The sequence below is a fragment of the Zonotrichia albicollis genome, chromosome 1 (genome assembly GCF_047830755.1).
Source record: "Zonotrichia albicollis isolate bZonAlb1 chromosome 1, bZonAlb1.hap1, whole genome shotgun sequence".
NCBI lineage: Eukaryota > Metazoa > Chordata > Aves > Passeriformes > Passerellidae > Zonotrichia > Zonotrichia albicollis.
Window position 1 is genome coordinate 32,693,935 of NC_133819.1, and position 15,363 is coordinate 32,709,297.

Below are 15,363 nucleotides of genomic sequence, written 5' to 3' on the forward strand. Positions count from 1 at the left end.
CTTGACATTAAGCTTTCTGGAATTTTCATTGCTTTCATGGATGGAAACAGACAGTGTCTCATAAGCTTAGTTGCACAGCACAAGAGCCATTTATTTTCTAGTTTGTGGGGTTTTTTTCCTCAGATAATATTGAGATTCTGTTTCTGGAGTGATGAAAACAATTCCTGGCTTTGCTTTTGCAAACTGAATCTAATTTTTCAGAATCTGCTGGATTATTATTAAACCAATAACTGCATATGATAATAACTACAGAAATTAGTAACAGTAGTATATAAATGATAGAATTTTAGAATATGTTCTGAAGCCTTTTGTCAGTATATCAAATGTTCTTACATGGGTGTTTGCTATTTTGCCTTCAAATAAAAGTAAAAGTAAGATATTATAAGAGTCATGATTTGTCATTCCAACTGGAATTAGTCAAGATGCTAATCAAATTATCTGTTTCTAAAGAATTAACCTTATTTTACTAACGTGCAAGGCTACTTTCCAAATCTACCAAATTCTGAAGCTTTGCTTGAAGTGGATTAATCTTACCCAACTTCAGGCACTCTGGTAGTCAGGTGTCCAGCCTAGCCCAGTCACCCAGGCTGTTCCTGTCACCAGTGGAGAAGGGTGTGTTAGCAGCAGATCCCCACTCTGCTGATCTCAGACCTCTTTTGTGTGAGGGCTCAGATCGCTGTCAGGGTGCCCATCTCTCCCCACTGACTCAGATCTGGACAAGGTTTAGCAGACATGTAAGTCTGACAGCTGAATCAGTAGTCCCATGTTTCTAGGACAAGTTCTATGTCCCAGATTCAGCAGTGGTTCCCCTGGGTTAGGACAGCTACTGTGATCCCATGGCACTGGTGAGGGTGAGCTGTTTTCTGTGACTTGTGTCTCAGGCACAGAAATGAAACAGAATAAAGCAACTTTAGAACAGATTTTCAGAAGGTAGCCCGAACAGGGGGGCAGAGCAGGTGTGGAGGGAGGTAGATTTGCAGCTCTGCTGCATTCCCCTAGGAAGTTAAGCCTTAAGATTCGTTGTGGATGAAAGTGCCCAAAACCACGCTGGATTGGTCTCTGAGCGATTTGGTTTAGTGGAAGGCGTTGCGGCTCAAGGGGTTTGGAACTGTCTCATCTTTAAGCTCTCTTCCAACACAAACCATTGTGTGAGTCTCTAATTTACCCATTTACTGGCTGTGATGTCTGGGCCAGTGGCACTGATTTAGTACTTTTGGCTGTCCCAAATCGTCCTGCTTTCCTGGCTTTATGTCCGGCAGCACCACTGCTACAAAGCCCGAGCTCGGAGCCCCTCCCGTGCCATGGGTGCGGGACAGCACGGCTGTCCCAGCTCTGTCCCCGGCGTTCCCTTTTCCCGGGGAGCTCTGGCAGCACGGCGGCCCCACAGCTGCAGACACCGAGGCTCCCGCTCCGCCTCGCTCGGGGAAGGCCGCCGGTCCCGGAGCACATCCCGGGGCAGCCGTGGGCGGGTTCCGGGGCGGCGGGGGCGGCTCGGGGGCTGCGCGGGGCTCGGCACCGCCCGCCCCCTCGGAGCCGCCCGGCCCCGCCCGGCCGGGCCCCTCCCGGGGCAGGCGGAGCGGGGCGGGGGGGACCGGAGCCGGCGAGGCGTGATCGCCCGAGGCCCCTCCTGCCTGCCGGGAAGCCTTAAAGCAGGGCGGCGGGGTGCGGAGCCCCGCACTCGGAGCCCCGACGCCCGGGCAGAAGCGCCGAGCCCAGCCGAGAGCCGCTCCGCTGCAGCCGCCGCCGTGAGTGCCGCGACGGGGCGGGCACGGGTTGGGAACGGGGATGGGGACAGCCACGGGGACGGGGACGCGGGGCGGTCCGGGCCGGTCGGGGCTGCGCTGGGGCGGCCGCGCTGCTGCCGCCGTCGGGGCAGGTGCTGACGGCAGCTCTCGTCCATCCCGCCCCGCCGAGCAGATGCAGGGCACCGTGAGGCTGTGGGTGTCGGTGCTGACTTTCGCCCTGTCGCTGCTGGTCTGCCTGGGGACGCTGGCAGAGGCGTACCCCTCCAAACCGGACAGTCCCGGCGAGGATGCCCCCGCAGAGGACATGGCCAGATACTACTCGGCGCTGAGGCACTACATCAACCTCATCACCAGGCAGAGGTAGGCACGGCGGGACGGCACACATCTCCCTCGCCCGCTGTCGGGCTGATTTTTTCCTTGGCGAGGCTCAGGGGAGGAAGGTGGGGTGCCCCCTCACTCTGGGTGTCTCGCTGCTTTCCCCAAGGACACGGAGAAAGACGTGGTGCTCAGATTAGAGAGCAGTGCCCATGAAACCCTGAGCTGCCGACGGGTCCGGAGCTGAATTTCCACCACCCAAGTTGGCAGAAGGGGCAGGGGTGTCAATGCTGCCCCTGCTCTCTCAGCCTGTTCTAGCTCTGGCCAGACAGGCTGGCAGGCAGGAGCACAAACAGCGTGCACAGGGAGGGACCCCAGAAAGGAAAGATAGCTAACCTGGGAGCTGGAGACGGCTAGACAGGGCACTAGGAGCAGTTTCCCACTTCTGTTGCTGACACTGACTCCAGTGAAGATTTTGATGAGAAAAAGTGCCCATTGTGGAGTTGTAGTAGTCCACGTGTTTTGTGGTTTGTAGGCTTGAGGTTTGACACTTCATGCAGCTGTGAGTGTCAAAAAACTCCTAGCCCTAAACAAAACCTCTCTCAAGACCAAAAACTCAAGCCCAAAGAGTGTGAATGGAAGCCTCCCTGGCTCTAAACTGGCTTTCTGGGTTGACCATGCTTGTTAAAGTATGGGTAAAGGCTCAGCCTGAAAAAAAAGGGCAAGTTATTATAAAAAATCATCTTCTTTGATAAAAAAATGGTCTGTCTAGTTAGGCTGTGGGATTGATAGATATTCGCTCTGAGGTCGTGCAATAGTGCGTGGCACAGAAAAGCTTTGACATATTTATCTATTGTTTAATATCAAGACCAGATGAGAGTCTAAAATTAGGCTTTCATTTTTCCCTTTAGAAGTCTGAAGAATTAAATTAGAAGGGTGGCTATCATGCAACTGAGAGCTTTCCCAGAAGCCCCTAACATTGTGTGTGCTACTGCCCTAAGTGCGTAAGATGGATGAAGGGGCTGATAGAAATACAGTTCTTCGGTTCTGAACTTTTAAAGCAATATTCACAACTGGCTCACATGTGAGGCATGCTTCTGTGTGGCAGTCTGCACTCAAATAGCCTTTTGTCTAGATTACTGTTAAAATAATCTAATCCTCAAATTCTGCCTCTGCTGCCGTTTTCTCTTGCACGTGATGGGATCTCCAGGCTGGTGTCTCATCCCTACTTTTCTTTCTTTCATCTCCCTTTTCAAAGGTGGCTCCTGTCCAAAGCCAAGTCATATTTAAAAACAAAAAATCCCAAATCCAAATGACCACCCCTCCTTCTTTCTGTTCAGCCCTCACTTCTGGTGTCTGCTCTGTGTGCTTGCTTTAATATTGACTGTGTAGCTTTTATTCCAATTTTATTGATTGTAAGTACACAACTCAGAGAGGGAAACCAGTTCATTCTTTTATATGGATTTGGAAATGAACTGAAATAGTTATTGTTTCTGATTGATAACATTTAAATTTTGTTCTTTAGATTTTCCTCATATTTCCTACCCATCCTTGTATTTAAAGGAACAGAGTTGACCTGGAAGTACAAGACAGGTGGCAGAAAAAAGCACTACAAAGGCAACTTTTTGATACACACTTAAAAGTTGACTCTGCAGGTTAACCAAAAAACCAAAAAGGTGTGCTGCTTTTCCACTGTGGTGAATGAACAGTCCAGAAATAAAGCCATTGCCACTTCCATTTGGAAAGCTTAACTGAGCTGCTGGAGGTTTCCTGTTTTGGCAGGAACTTGCAAAATAAACCAAGTCACTTGCAAAATAAACCAATAACTTTTGAAGCATCCTTAGACCGGTCTAAGGATGATTGGTATGTTTGAGCAGATGTGCTCAAAGTTTTATCTCTTCTAACAGATTTTTATCTCTGCTTTTTGTGCATGGCATGCTTGGGAGCCCTGTGACAGGGGAAGGATGAGGTCCAGGGGCTCACCCTGGTTCCTTCTGTGGGTGGGTGAGCAAGCTGTGCTCAGCCTCTCACCCAGTCTGGTGCCTGCAGCTGCTGAGGTGAAGCAGTAAGAACATGTTCGCAAAGGAGGAGATGAGGAGATTGATGTGTTTTTTTTTTTTCTTCAGGTTCATCTGCCCTGCCTTGTTTGATGTTTCTGTGATTATGAATACTACCACCCCCCTCCCTGCCCCTTGCCCGGCTCATCTTTCTGCCTTCTGCTTCTGGCCTGACTCAAGCATTTGAGTGCCATTCCCCTCTGAGCTACTGTGACCCACAGTCTCTTCACCTGAGCTCAATGAGCTTCTTCCTTCCAGACCATCCTTCTCTTCTTGTATTTAGACCGTGTCCATCTGGCTGTTTGCTCCCTCCCTCCTTGGCAATTCTTCTTCAGATCCATCTCAGCTTTAGACACCAGTGCCTGTCAGCTTTAATACCCCTTTGAGGTACCTGAGGTAAATGGGTGTTTGTATGATGCAGATCATGAGACCTTTTTCAGGCTTCTTGTTTCTGATGAGATCCCTGTTCCTTGTGTGCCAGGTCTTTATAACCTAAAAGAGACCCCAGCACAGATGCAGACTGCTGCTCTACAGATGCCTGTGTGGCTTTGGATTAGTTCCACCTTCATTTCCTGAACTGTCCTGTGGTCCTTGCCTCACACCTCTCTACCACACTGTTCAGGAGGCTTTTTTCAGAGTCCATCTTTACTCTTCCTCCTCCCCATGCTATTTGCTGCTACCTGTGCTCCCCCTTGCTAACAATCAATCTTCTTTCCTTGTCACTTGCAGTTTCTCAGTGAATCTGTGGCTCTTCTGTGCTGTAGCAAAGCAGCCAGGCCATTCCTGCTGGAAATGGCTTGAACTATAGGCAGGGCAGAGAGTATATTAAAGTGTGTATGACTTGGGCAGTGCTGCTGCTCCTGCTTCATATCAACACCCTTTAATGGGCACAGGAGCAGATCTCCCTTTGCTTTGGTTTCTTGACAGTTTTCTGAATCAGACACATCCAAATTTCTGGATTGGACATTGATGGGATTTGAACCCTAACACCCAAGTTTCCATAGGAAGCTTTGAGATTTTGCTGAGCCTGACATACAGTGTCCTTATTCAGAATAAGTATGTTTGCTCCTTAAATCTCTTTGACTTCAGCTGGAGCTGTGGCTTATCAGCATACCCCAAAGTAGGCCTTGATGTCTCAAATGGAGTATAAAAACTGACCAGGTGCTTTCACCTGGCTTTGAATCATGATATTTTAAGTCTTTTAAAACTGCCATGATTTTTGATAAATGTGTATCTCACAGCAAGAAGCAAGGCATGAAGCAGCTGGAGCAAAGACATCTCCAGGCATTTGCATCAGGAAAAAGAGATTGACTCTGTCTGTGACCCCTAATTAGTAAGTCAGTAACATGGATGTTTCCCGGGGCAAAATGACAGGGTGGACAGGAGACTGACAAAGCAAGAGTGGATGTTCTTTGTGCAGCCCAGCTGGTGGCCGTCAGTGAACGCCTTGTGTGCAGCTTTGCTGTGTGAGGGCACGGTGGGTCCATCCAGCACAGGTACTGGCATGGAGTGGCCAAGATGCTGAAGGAACTCATGTAAAGTGTGTATCTCCCCAACAGAGTGCTCCTCATTATTTGAGTGAATCTCTGCACTCTGGGTGGTTGCTGCCTATTTCTTATTCAGGCAAAACTTCCTGAGAGATTAGTGGGAGTTTTGTCCAAGTGTGAGGTGCTAGAGCAAGTTTTGATTTGTTAAATCAGTTTCTTTAACATAACAGAAAATTAACTTCCTCCTCAGTTGAAGTCCAGGTCACATCCATATTAATCAGAGCAGGGAACTAGAAAGAAATCCCTTGGTGGTGATGGAGTGCAAGGTATTTGATTCAGCATCATGCCTGATTGCACTATTGTAATAGCATTTTACTGTGTCTGGCTGGTTTTTTTCAAGTACCTGCTTTCAATCAGCTCAGATTAAGAAATTTAACTTTCTGGAACTGATGCTTTATCTTTCTGGAACACAGGTGATGCACTGAAATGATTAAAGCAATGTAAAACCACAAAGGGTTGAAGAAAAGGGATGAAAAGTGAGAGATGTTTCCCTATTCAAGTGGAATCAATGCACAGTTAAAACTGTTAGTCTTTTAAATGTAGTTTGGAAGGTTTGGGTAGATTTTTTTTTTTTTTTTTTTTGCTAATCTAAACCGCTGGAATGACTGGGGTCACTGGAGAAACATCATGATAATAATGGATAAAATGTTAGTTCTTAACTACACCTTTGATTTTTTTGAATTAAGAATTTCACTCAAGCAGCGTTCACAAAAGCTGTTAATGTACTTTGTGATCCAGAATGAAATTGCACACACAAGTTAAACTGTGATCTTCATTCTTTCCAACCAAGGGAGCGGTTGCTCATAGGTATCACTCTTAGGCTAATGAATCCTTGTAGTCATGTAAGCAGGCTGCTCATTGCCACTCCTGTTTTCCCAGGAAAAGAGATTGAATTCCTTCCCAAGTGATGGGAATTGCAGTACTTTTAACTGTTAAGTGATGTACAGCCTTCAGGATTAAAAAGAAAAAGGCAAATAGAAAGCCAGCTGCTGTGTAAATAAAGGACAGAGGTAGCCCCTGATATCCTGTCTGATTGAAGAAGAACTCTAAAAAAGCAAGTTTTCATTCTCATAGACACAGAGTTCAAGATAGCTCAGTGTTTGCCAACTAATGTGCTATATGTTGGGCAGCCCCAAATGTGCTGGCTACCTTAAAAAATCTTACAAAATTTCTGATGAAGGAGAAGTATAATCTAAACCAGTGTGAAAGTTCATGGGATGATGGAACTGGGTTTCCAGGCAAGACCAACAAGCTTGGAAGTCAAATTGTGCACAGCTTCTTCCCTCTTCCTCCATGCTCTCACCAGTAAGGTGCAAGGTCCAGAAATATCCAGGAGCAGCCATCAAATTGAGAAATATTGAGAGTTTCTCAATATAATAATGTAAAATAATTGTAGAAAAATAATAGAAATAAAATAAGAATTAACATTTACTCACATGGCTAAGCCAAATTAAAATTGCTGGAAAATGGTGTTTATGTCTGCTCTTTATTTTTTTCTGAAAATATAAAAATCACTAATGGTTCTGTGCTCAGTCTTTGTTTGTAAAAAGTGATATATACAAAAATGTGACTTTTAAAAATTTTTCCTCAGATATGGGAAGAGGTCAAGCCCAGATACACTGATCTCAGACCTCTTGTTGAGGGAAAGCACAGAAAACATTCCTAGATCCAGGTATGTATGAAGAGCTCATTTGGATTTAACAGTCTCATTTGTTATCAATAAATATGATTCACAGGGAGAAGACATACCACTAAAAGCTGGTTAATCATGTTCTTAAAAAAACCAAACCTTTACTTCCTTTTTTCCCCAAGAGATAGCACCATCTAGGAATGCAAGAAGTGCCTCACCAGGTGTGATATAGTCCAAACTCCTCATTTGCTAATTTTGGGAGCAGGCTATGCCTGTTATTCAGAGGAGGGGAAGCACTCCCACAGTGCTTGCCTCATTCTGGGCATTTTTTCATAGAATTGTATGCTGATGTCTGGTGATGATTGCTTACTTATTAGAGCTCCAAAGATGACATCTTGCTACTCATTTGCTGCTCACACAAGTTTAATTTTTTTCCTCTAAAGATCTATAAGTGGTAAATATGCACCTATATTAACTCATACACAAATGCACAGCAGTGACTTTTCTTTAAAATCCAGTATTTCACAGATTTTGGATCTAATGCTCTGCAAAGGGGAAAAAAAGCCTTTTTATTTCCATTTGCACTAGGCTAAAGTAACAGTAGTGTTTCAAACAACACTGGGGTTTCAAATGTACATAATGTATTTATCTAGTTAGGTAATGACAATTTAGCCATAATGTAAGATACTGTAGCAGTGACTGCAATTTACCCAGCTGAACATTAAGTATGTTGAAAAGGTAAGATGCAGGAGTAGTTTTGGCTCATGAAGGAAAATACTGGTTTTACTCACAATCCAGCATGAATGAGCTCAGTTTAAGCCTTCACTGATTGTCTGAAGTTTGCTGACAATACTTCTACTGCAGAAATAAATGTTTTATGCAGCTGTCTTCTCAGGAGTCTTCAAACAAGCGCTCTGCAAAGGCTCAACTAGACTAGTTGAGCACTTAAACATAATAGGCTGTAGCATTGAATTTAGGGCATGATCATGAGACTGCAAGGTGACCCAAAATTCCTACTGCCATCCAGGGAGGCTGCTCATGAGACCTGCAGTTCTTTGTGTAGGGAGAGCCCTGGCTGATGGTTTGATGACTAACCACAGCTGTGGGGATGCAATTTTCTCTGCAGATGCTTATCTGAAAAACTGCATGAAGTGCAGTGAAATGTATTAGACTATTTTGTGTTTGGTAATGACAAGGGAGAGCCCTCACATAATGGGAAATTTCCACTGTCTTGAATTTGAGGCAACACACAGGGTAGTTAGCACTCATACTCTCTAATATATCTCCCTAATAGTCTAATACTCTCTGTGATTTTCACCCCTTCATCACAAAATGTTTTGATTATTATTATTGTTTCAATAATGCTATTTATAACACACCAGGGAGCAAAAATTCATGAGCAAAATAACAAACTAGTCTGCAGTTAAGATCAAGAATTGATGAGAAGCAGATTTTTATTTCTTACCCCCTGTAACAGCACTTTAAACTGAGTATGGTATTTTTCACTCATTGCTGACAGTTATGGGAGTACTGGGAACAATGATGCCTAGTTTCCTATGGATATGTTTTCTAGGATAAAACTCTGTATGAATTCTGAAGCCCACTCCAACTTTTTCCTCCATGTGAAGACAAAATTAAATTTTCTTTCTATCCAGTCCTGTGTTTCATGGCACATCAGGAGCTAAACATCTCTGAAATCAGTGTGCCTCTCCTTGACTTGGTTGAAATTGTCCAAAGGGTGTGAAAACTGGGGAGGAAGTGAGGAGGGGCTGGACAGCTGGACACACAGCACGGCTGCCTAAGCCTTCTTCCTGGAGGAAGCCAGGCTGAAGGAATGAATGAATGAAAGGCAGGCTGCTACTATTCCAAACTTAAGTTAAATAAATATTTTAGAAATAGTTGCACAAAAAGCTAGTTATGGAGCAAATGTAATTTGCACTCGGTGAATCAGTGACAGAGGGAGATACCTCATGAGTTTGTGGGAACTGAACTTTGTAACTAAACACTGAGATAATGATAAAGGACTTAATTATATTCAGCTTGACAGGCCTGGTTTGGCATTTCACTTTTGCTACTGAAATGCACCCCAAAAGATGTTCTAGTTTGGGTGTGTGTCTGACCATAGAAAGTTTAGAGAGATTCTTCTGGAAACTAATTGCAAGAAAGGAAGATAAAGATTAAAAAAATGGAGGTGCCTTGACCTGAGTACAAGTTCTTATGACAGAAATGTGTGATATGGCATATTTCTGATTTTGTCTGTCTTGTGGAGTGATGAGGAAATGTTTAATGCTCTGTAATAGGCTGTATATCTCTTGATGCTGCCTCTTTAAAAATTAGATATTTAGTATGAAATACTCATCTAGGTTGCCTCTGCAGTCAGTCAGAGGGATGGGTAATGAACTTTCCTTCCTAAAATAGGCACGGTCTCAGTTGCCCTCTAAGGTGCCCATGTCTCTCCAGTGACTGTGGAGGCAGATTAGATATTTAGTCAAGAGTTGATGTGCTACTTTTAGATGGGAAAAATGATGGCAAATGCATTTCTCCTGATGTTTTTTCCATGTTCTCCTACTTGTTACCTTTCCTTCTGTGTAGACAAAACATCTGTTTGCAAGCAGAGGACCTCTGGATAAAATCCTGCCTTCAGCACCCTTTTCAATATATTTCTAAAACTTCATAATGAGCAGTGGAATACCATAATAATATTTTAGGATGGGGGCTTTGAACTTGGGTTTTGTTTAAAGGTGCTTACAGCATGATGTGATTTTGTTTGGCTCAGTGAGTTCTGTTTGGAAATTGTTTACTCCTGAGTTAGTGTGAAAAATATATCTTTAAGAAATTTGTATCTCAACATATCATAGTTACTTAGCTTAATTTCACTAAGTGGTGTTTAATGGTGTAAGGCAGCGTTGTAGCTAGTCTCAGCCTTGTAAAACGTGGTACCAGGGTAGCAGGATGTACAGGCAAGTTCTGGTAGCAATTTTTACAATCAAGTACAGATTTTTGGCAATTCATAATGCATCTGTTTTTGTTGGAGTCACATATACAATTTTCAACTGCAAATATGCATATATATTTCTCATTGCTTTTATTAATGAATGTTTTAGGCAGTTTTAACATTGAATTTTTTCAGAGGGGGCTTTAATATGTGTTCAGTGTGGTTTTTTTATTCATAATATGTGTTACAGGTTTGAAGACCCTTCGATGTGGTGATGGGATTTTCAGCACACCTTCAGAACTTTTCGTAGTTTTCAGTTCTACACCTCTGAAGAAAATCATAACCTCATCCCCAGTGCATGCAGCTATTGTATTCTGTAGAGTTTCTCTCCTTCGTCATATTTGTATATATTCCTTTATTTAAATAAATTATTTGTGCATTCCAAAATATAACATACTAAATGAAAACAAACAACCATGTCATTGGTATAACAAAACATTGTTTTAAACTATTAAAACTGAATTACAACTTCCCTGTAGTGTGGACAACAATGGTGTCACAGTTATTACAGTAATTACTGTGCAAAGTAAGATAAAGACATCATTTATTGTGGCCTCAGACTCAGCTCAAAATTGTTGAAAATCATTTATCACAGACTTCATAACTTGGATAAAGAGTGTTCTGAGAGGAGCCTTTTTCAGAATGGCCATTATTAAAAGTTTAGTGCTTACATATACAAATGTGATAAAATTAAAGGCAATTTTGAAATGCAAAGGAATAAGTCACTGCTTAATTCTGCTAACTTCTCAAAACTGGTTTGATGCTTGGCTGTAAGCCTGAGCTAGTACTTTTAAATGAAACAGATGTAACGTCTTTGTTTTGGCAATATGTGAAATAGAAGAAAATAACATCTAAAGTAACTCATAAACCAAGACAAGACTGCAATTATTTGTGCCAGAAAAAAGACATCTAACATTGCCTAGGGCCTTGTAAAGGAGCACAGTGATAAATCCCAACCCTTGGGCTTCTTGGCTTCTGAGCCTCTCTCATTTGGGGTTATTAATGGTTTGTACCATAAGATCCACAGAACAGGGACAAGGCAAACTATCACCAGGTTTATCTTTTCTTATCTTTTCTTAATCTTTTCTTTATATTTTCTTTTTTGAATTTTATGTTTACTCACTAGCCTAATGGGGGTCTTAGACGCACTTGAAGTTTTTACTCAAATTAGAGTAAGAATGGCAGCACCTTCCCCTTTTTCTTAAGTGGTTCTAGTTCACAGATGGTGTATCCTGCTGCAGGGTCAGGATCCAGACTGTGCATTACGCAAGTGCTGGTCTCTGGTTCCTGATGCACCACTTCTTTTCTTTAGACACTGTGACTAAACAATGCATCTGTTTTAACAGCTTATGAAGATGATCACAGAACACATACTTTGGTTACACTTTTTCATTGTAACCCAAGACACAGGGTGAACCCTTTCTACCCACAGCTGTATGCAATAATCTTCAGAGGGACTTCAGGATGGCCCCCAGTTGCTGGAGTGAGCAGATGTTCTTCAACCTCAAGAGAGGACCTGCTAAGGCAGGTTACACAGAGTACTCTGCTTTGAGTAATTATTAAAATGAAAAGTTACTGAGGTATATGATACACAATAGCTTTAATTCCTGCTAATTTTTAGTATTTATATATACTAATGACCATGTAAATTGCAATATCAGTAATGATAAAAATTATAAACTAATCTTATATTGCTTGTGCTGTCATTACAAATGTACCTTAGGGGAGAAAAGGAGAGTCAAAGAGTTAGTGCACGCTAAACACTTGTGCTGAGTTGTTCCACTCAATTACCTGAGTTTTCCTGAACGTCAAGAACCCTCATCTGTATAGAAAAGCTATTACCTGATGAGCTCTCAAAGACAGAAGCAAGGCAAAGCATTCACACAATATTTATTTACACACTCTGCAATATTATTTCTGTTCTAAAATCTTCCTCTGTTCTCTGTTGTGGGGCAAACACAACATTGCCATAGAATTCCAGTGTGCTTAGTTCTTAGCTTACTCGTGTACTTCATATACCACTCTTGACAGGCCAGGACACTGAAAATACTGTATCAGCTCTACAAATCAGAGGATAGACTTAAAAAATGAGCTGTGAAGTGAAGATAAATACCAGTTTTCTTTGGCGTAACTCCTGCATTTTGACTTCAGGGTTAAGTTTTTCATCTTTTTCTCTCTAACCATGAGAAATAGTACCTTGTTTCTAAAACAAAGGCTGCAATTTATGTTAGAATCTGAGGAAGCGCCAGGAAAAACAAGAAGTGATAACCATGAAAGTAGGTAATAATATTTTCTCCTTTATTTATTGTGGGTTTGAAAGCACAAGAAATGTACGTAAATTAGTGTCAAACATTCAAAAGACTGTCCACCTTTACCTTCAGCAATTTCCGTGAAATACATCACAGTTATGCCCAACTTTGATTTAACCAAAGAAGAGATATAGATAATCCCACCTATCTTGTCTTCCTGGACAAGAAATTCTCTCTATCTTCTTCTTTCTCCATCCCTACAAACCTAGCCCACTGCACTACTTTCAGCCCTGAAATTCTCTGTGCCAAAAGACCCTCCATCACATGGCATTGTGTTGGGGTGAGGTGGGATTCACCTGGTAGCTGGCAAATTAATACCAAGTTTCAGGTGCGGGATCAAGAGTTTTCCATAGTGGTTTGTGCCACCTTCTGGTGCTCTGCTGGCCCCTCACCTTGGTGCTTAGGGTGTGGTGCCCAGGAGCACCTGGCATATGTGGAAGGGTATTTTAAAGCTGAACTGACCATTGCTCTGTGTTTCCCATGGGATTACACGTCTTGCCTGGCCACGTGACCTTCAGGGGTGCCTGTGTAAATCCAACACTGGACCTTTTTTCCCATTGCCACCCTTGTGTTATTACCATTAGCCACGAAAAGTCAACAAACATTAAAAAATTCAGCAGAATCAATCACAAAATCATGGAGTACCACGTTGGAAGGAAACTTCAAGGATCACCTGATCAAACCTTTCTTGGTAAAAGCATGTATAGACAAGATGGTCCATCAGCCTGTCCAGCTGAATTTCATAAATGTCCAACATTGGGGAATCCCCCACTGCCTATGGGGATTCTTCTGCTTGTAAAAAATGAGTGGCTGATTGTTATTGTGAAAATTTCTCCTCTTGTGTCCAATTAGAATCTCCCCAAGAGTATCTTGTACCCATTATCCTTCGCCCCTTTCTTGAGACTGCTGGTAAAAAGGGAGTCTCCCGCTTATTAGCCACATTTTACTGGAACATGGTGATAAGGTCCTCCAAAGCTGCCTTTTGTCAAGCGTAAATCAACCCTTTTGTTTCAGCCTTTCCTCATGTCAGGTTGCCCAGTCATTTGATCATCTTTGTGGCCTTTCTCTGGACCTCTCCCGCCTGTCCACATCTTTTCTTGTACAGCAGGGACCAGAATTCAACACAGTATTCCAGGTGTGACAAGCACCGAGTTCAGTAAAGGAAACAAAAATTTTCCAGATGGATTTCAGTAAAGGTAGAAAACTAAATACAAACTAAACATAATATAACATACAGTAATGAAAAAAAATTACTCTTGCTTTGTTTTGGTGAGTTAGTACCCTGAGTAAGAAAGTGCTACTGAGTGGAAATTGCCTAACTCATGCAGCAATTCATGTCAAGTTGGTGTATTTTATTTATCTGGCTGCATTGTTATCAGTCATTTATTTATCTGTATTACAGCAGCACCTGGAGACTCCGGATATGGGGGTCATTGTGCTCCAGTCTGTAAGACCATAATAAAAAAAAACAAAACTAGACTACAGAGATATTCCATCTATGTGCAAAGAGGGAAAGTAGGAGGAAACTCGGGCTTATAAATAAAATTATTAGTAAGTTATAGGGGTTCTACTGCACCTGCAGCCTTGCCCTTGTAGACTCTTGGATTACAGCAATTAAGAATGTGCTATAAAACCAGTAGTGTAACATTATCTTGTTTCCAGTTAATATGTGTGTTTGCCAAGCTCTCCCTTATCTAAGTTATTTGCTTTTCTCTAATGACCCAGTCCTTGCCAGGCCCAGAGACTTTCCAAGCTATATTTAGCTACAAGCAGCTCCCACCTGCCTGTAATGAACACCCAGCTCAGAAGATTCCAGACTTTCCTTTATCTCATTTTCCTGTGCATTCAGTGGAGGGTCCTGGGCTGTGGGCTGCCAAGTGCACGTCTCAAGGTGTGTAAGTTCTACGGAAATGCATCTGGAGTCATTCCACCTTTGAAGAAGCAGAACTGATGGGAGCAGGAGAGCCATGAGGTGCCCTTGCAGACAGAGCTGATGGCGGCTAAAACTGAACACAGCTGAAACAAGCTTCCCACAGTAACTTTCCCAGTAAAGTGTAGATTGGCAGCCTCTCCCAGAGGTACAAGAGTGTGAAATGTGCTTTGTCAAATAAATATGTTTGTATCAATTATGAATGAGGGTTTAAAAGACTGCGTGCTAAATAGGTGAGAGGCTCCTTAATAGATCTTACACGGTTTTCCCACAAGTTCTTATGTTGTGTTTTCATAGAATCATAGAATGGTTTAGGTACTTAAAAATCCCCTAGTTCCAACTCCCTGCCATAGGCAGGGACTCCTTCCACTAGACCAGGTAGCTCAGAACCCCATTCAGCCTGGCCTTGAACGTTGACAGGAATGGGTCTTCCACAACTTCTCTGGGCAATCTGTTCCAGGGCCTCACCACCCTCACAGTAAAGAATTTCTTCCCATTTTCAAGCTTCCTTTTCTTTGAAAAGCATCTTTTTATTCCGTTCTGTTTTTGTTTCACTTTCTTTTATATGGAAGAAAAGGATTGCAATTTGAAGTTATTCTGCATTTATGATGCACACTATTCTGCCAGGGATGATTTTCTTGACTATACCCATTCATTCACTCTGCCATGTTTTGGATGATTACTCTGGTTCAGCTATCACCCCCACTGAAGTCAGCTGAAAATGCTGTTTTTCCACACACCTTTTTGCAAATCCTATTCCATCAGTAATGGCAAAGATTTATAATTTTAAACAATTGCTCCAGTACGTGTTCAGTTGCATTATAAGCCTTGAAAG

General features: G+C 42.7%; 1 protein-coding gene across 1 annotated transcript; it reads left to right on the forward strand.

Moving 5' to 3' along the window:
- The first annotated feature begins 1,580 nt into the window (after positions 1-1,580).
- NPY (neuropeptide Y) lies at positions 1,581-10,761 on the forward strand. Its single transcript, XM_005480866.4, has 4 exons — positions 1,581-1,745; positions 1,918-2,105; positions 7,256-7,336; positions 10,480-10,761. The coding sequence occupies exons 2-4, from the start codon at positions 1,918-1,920 to the stop codon at positions 10,502-10,504; spliced, it is 294 nt and encodes a 97-aa protein (XP_005480923.1). The 5' UTR covers positions 1,581-1,745; the 3' UTR covers positions 10,505-10,761.
- Positions 10,762-15,363: the final 4,602 nt, after the last annotated feature.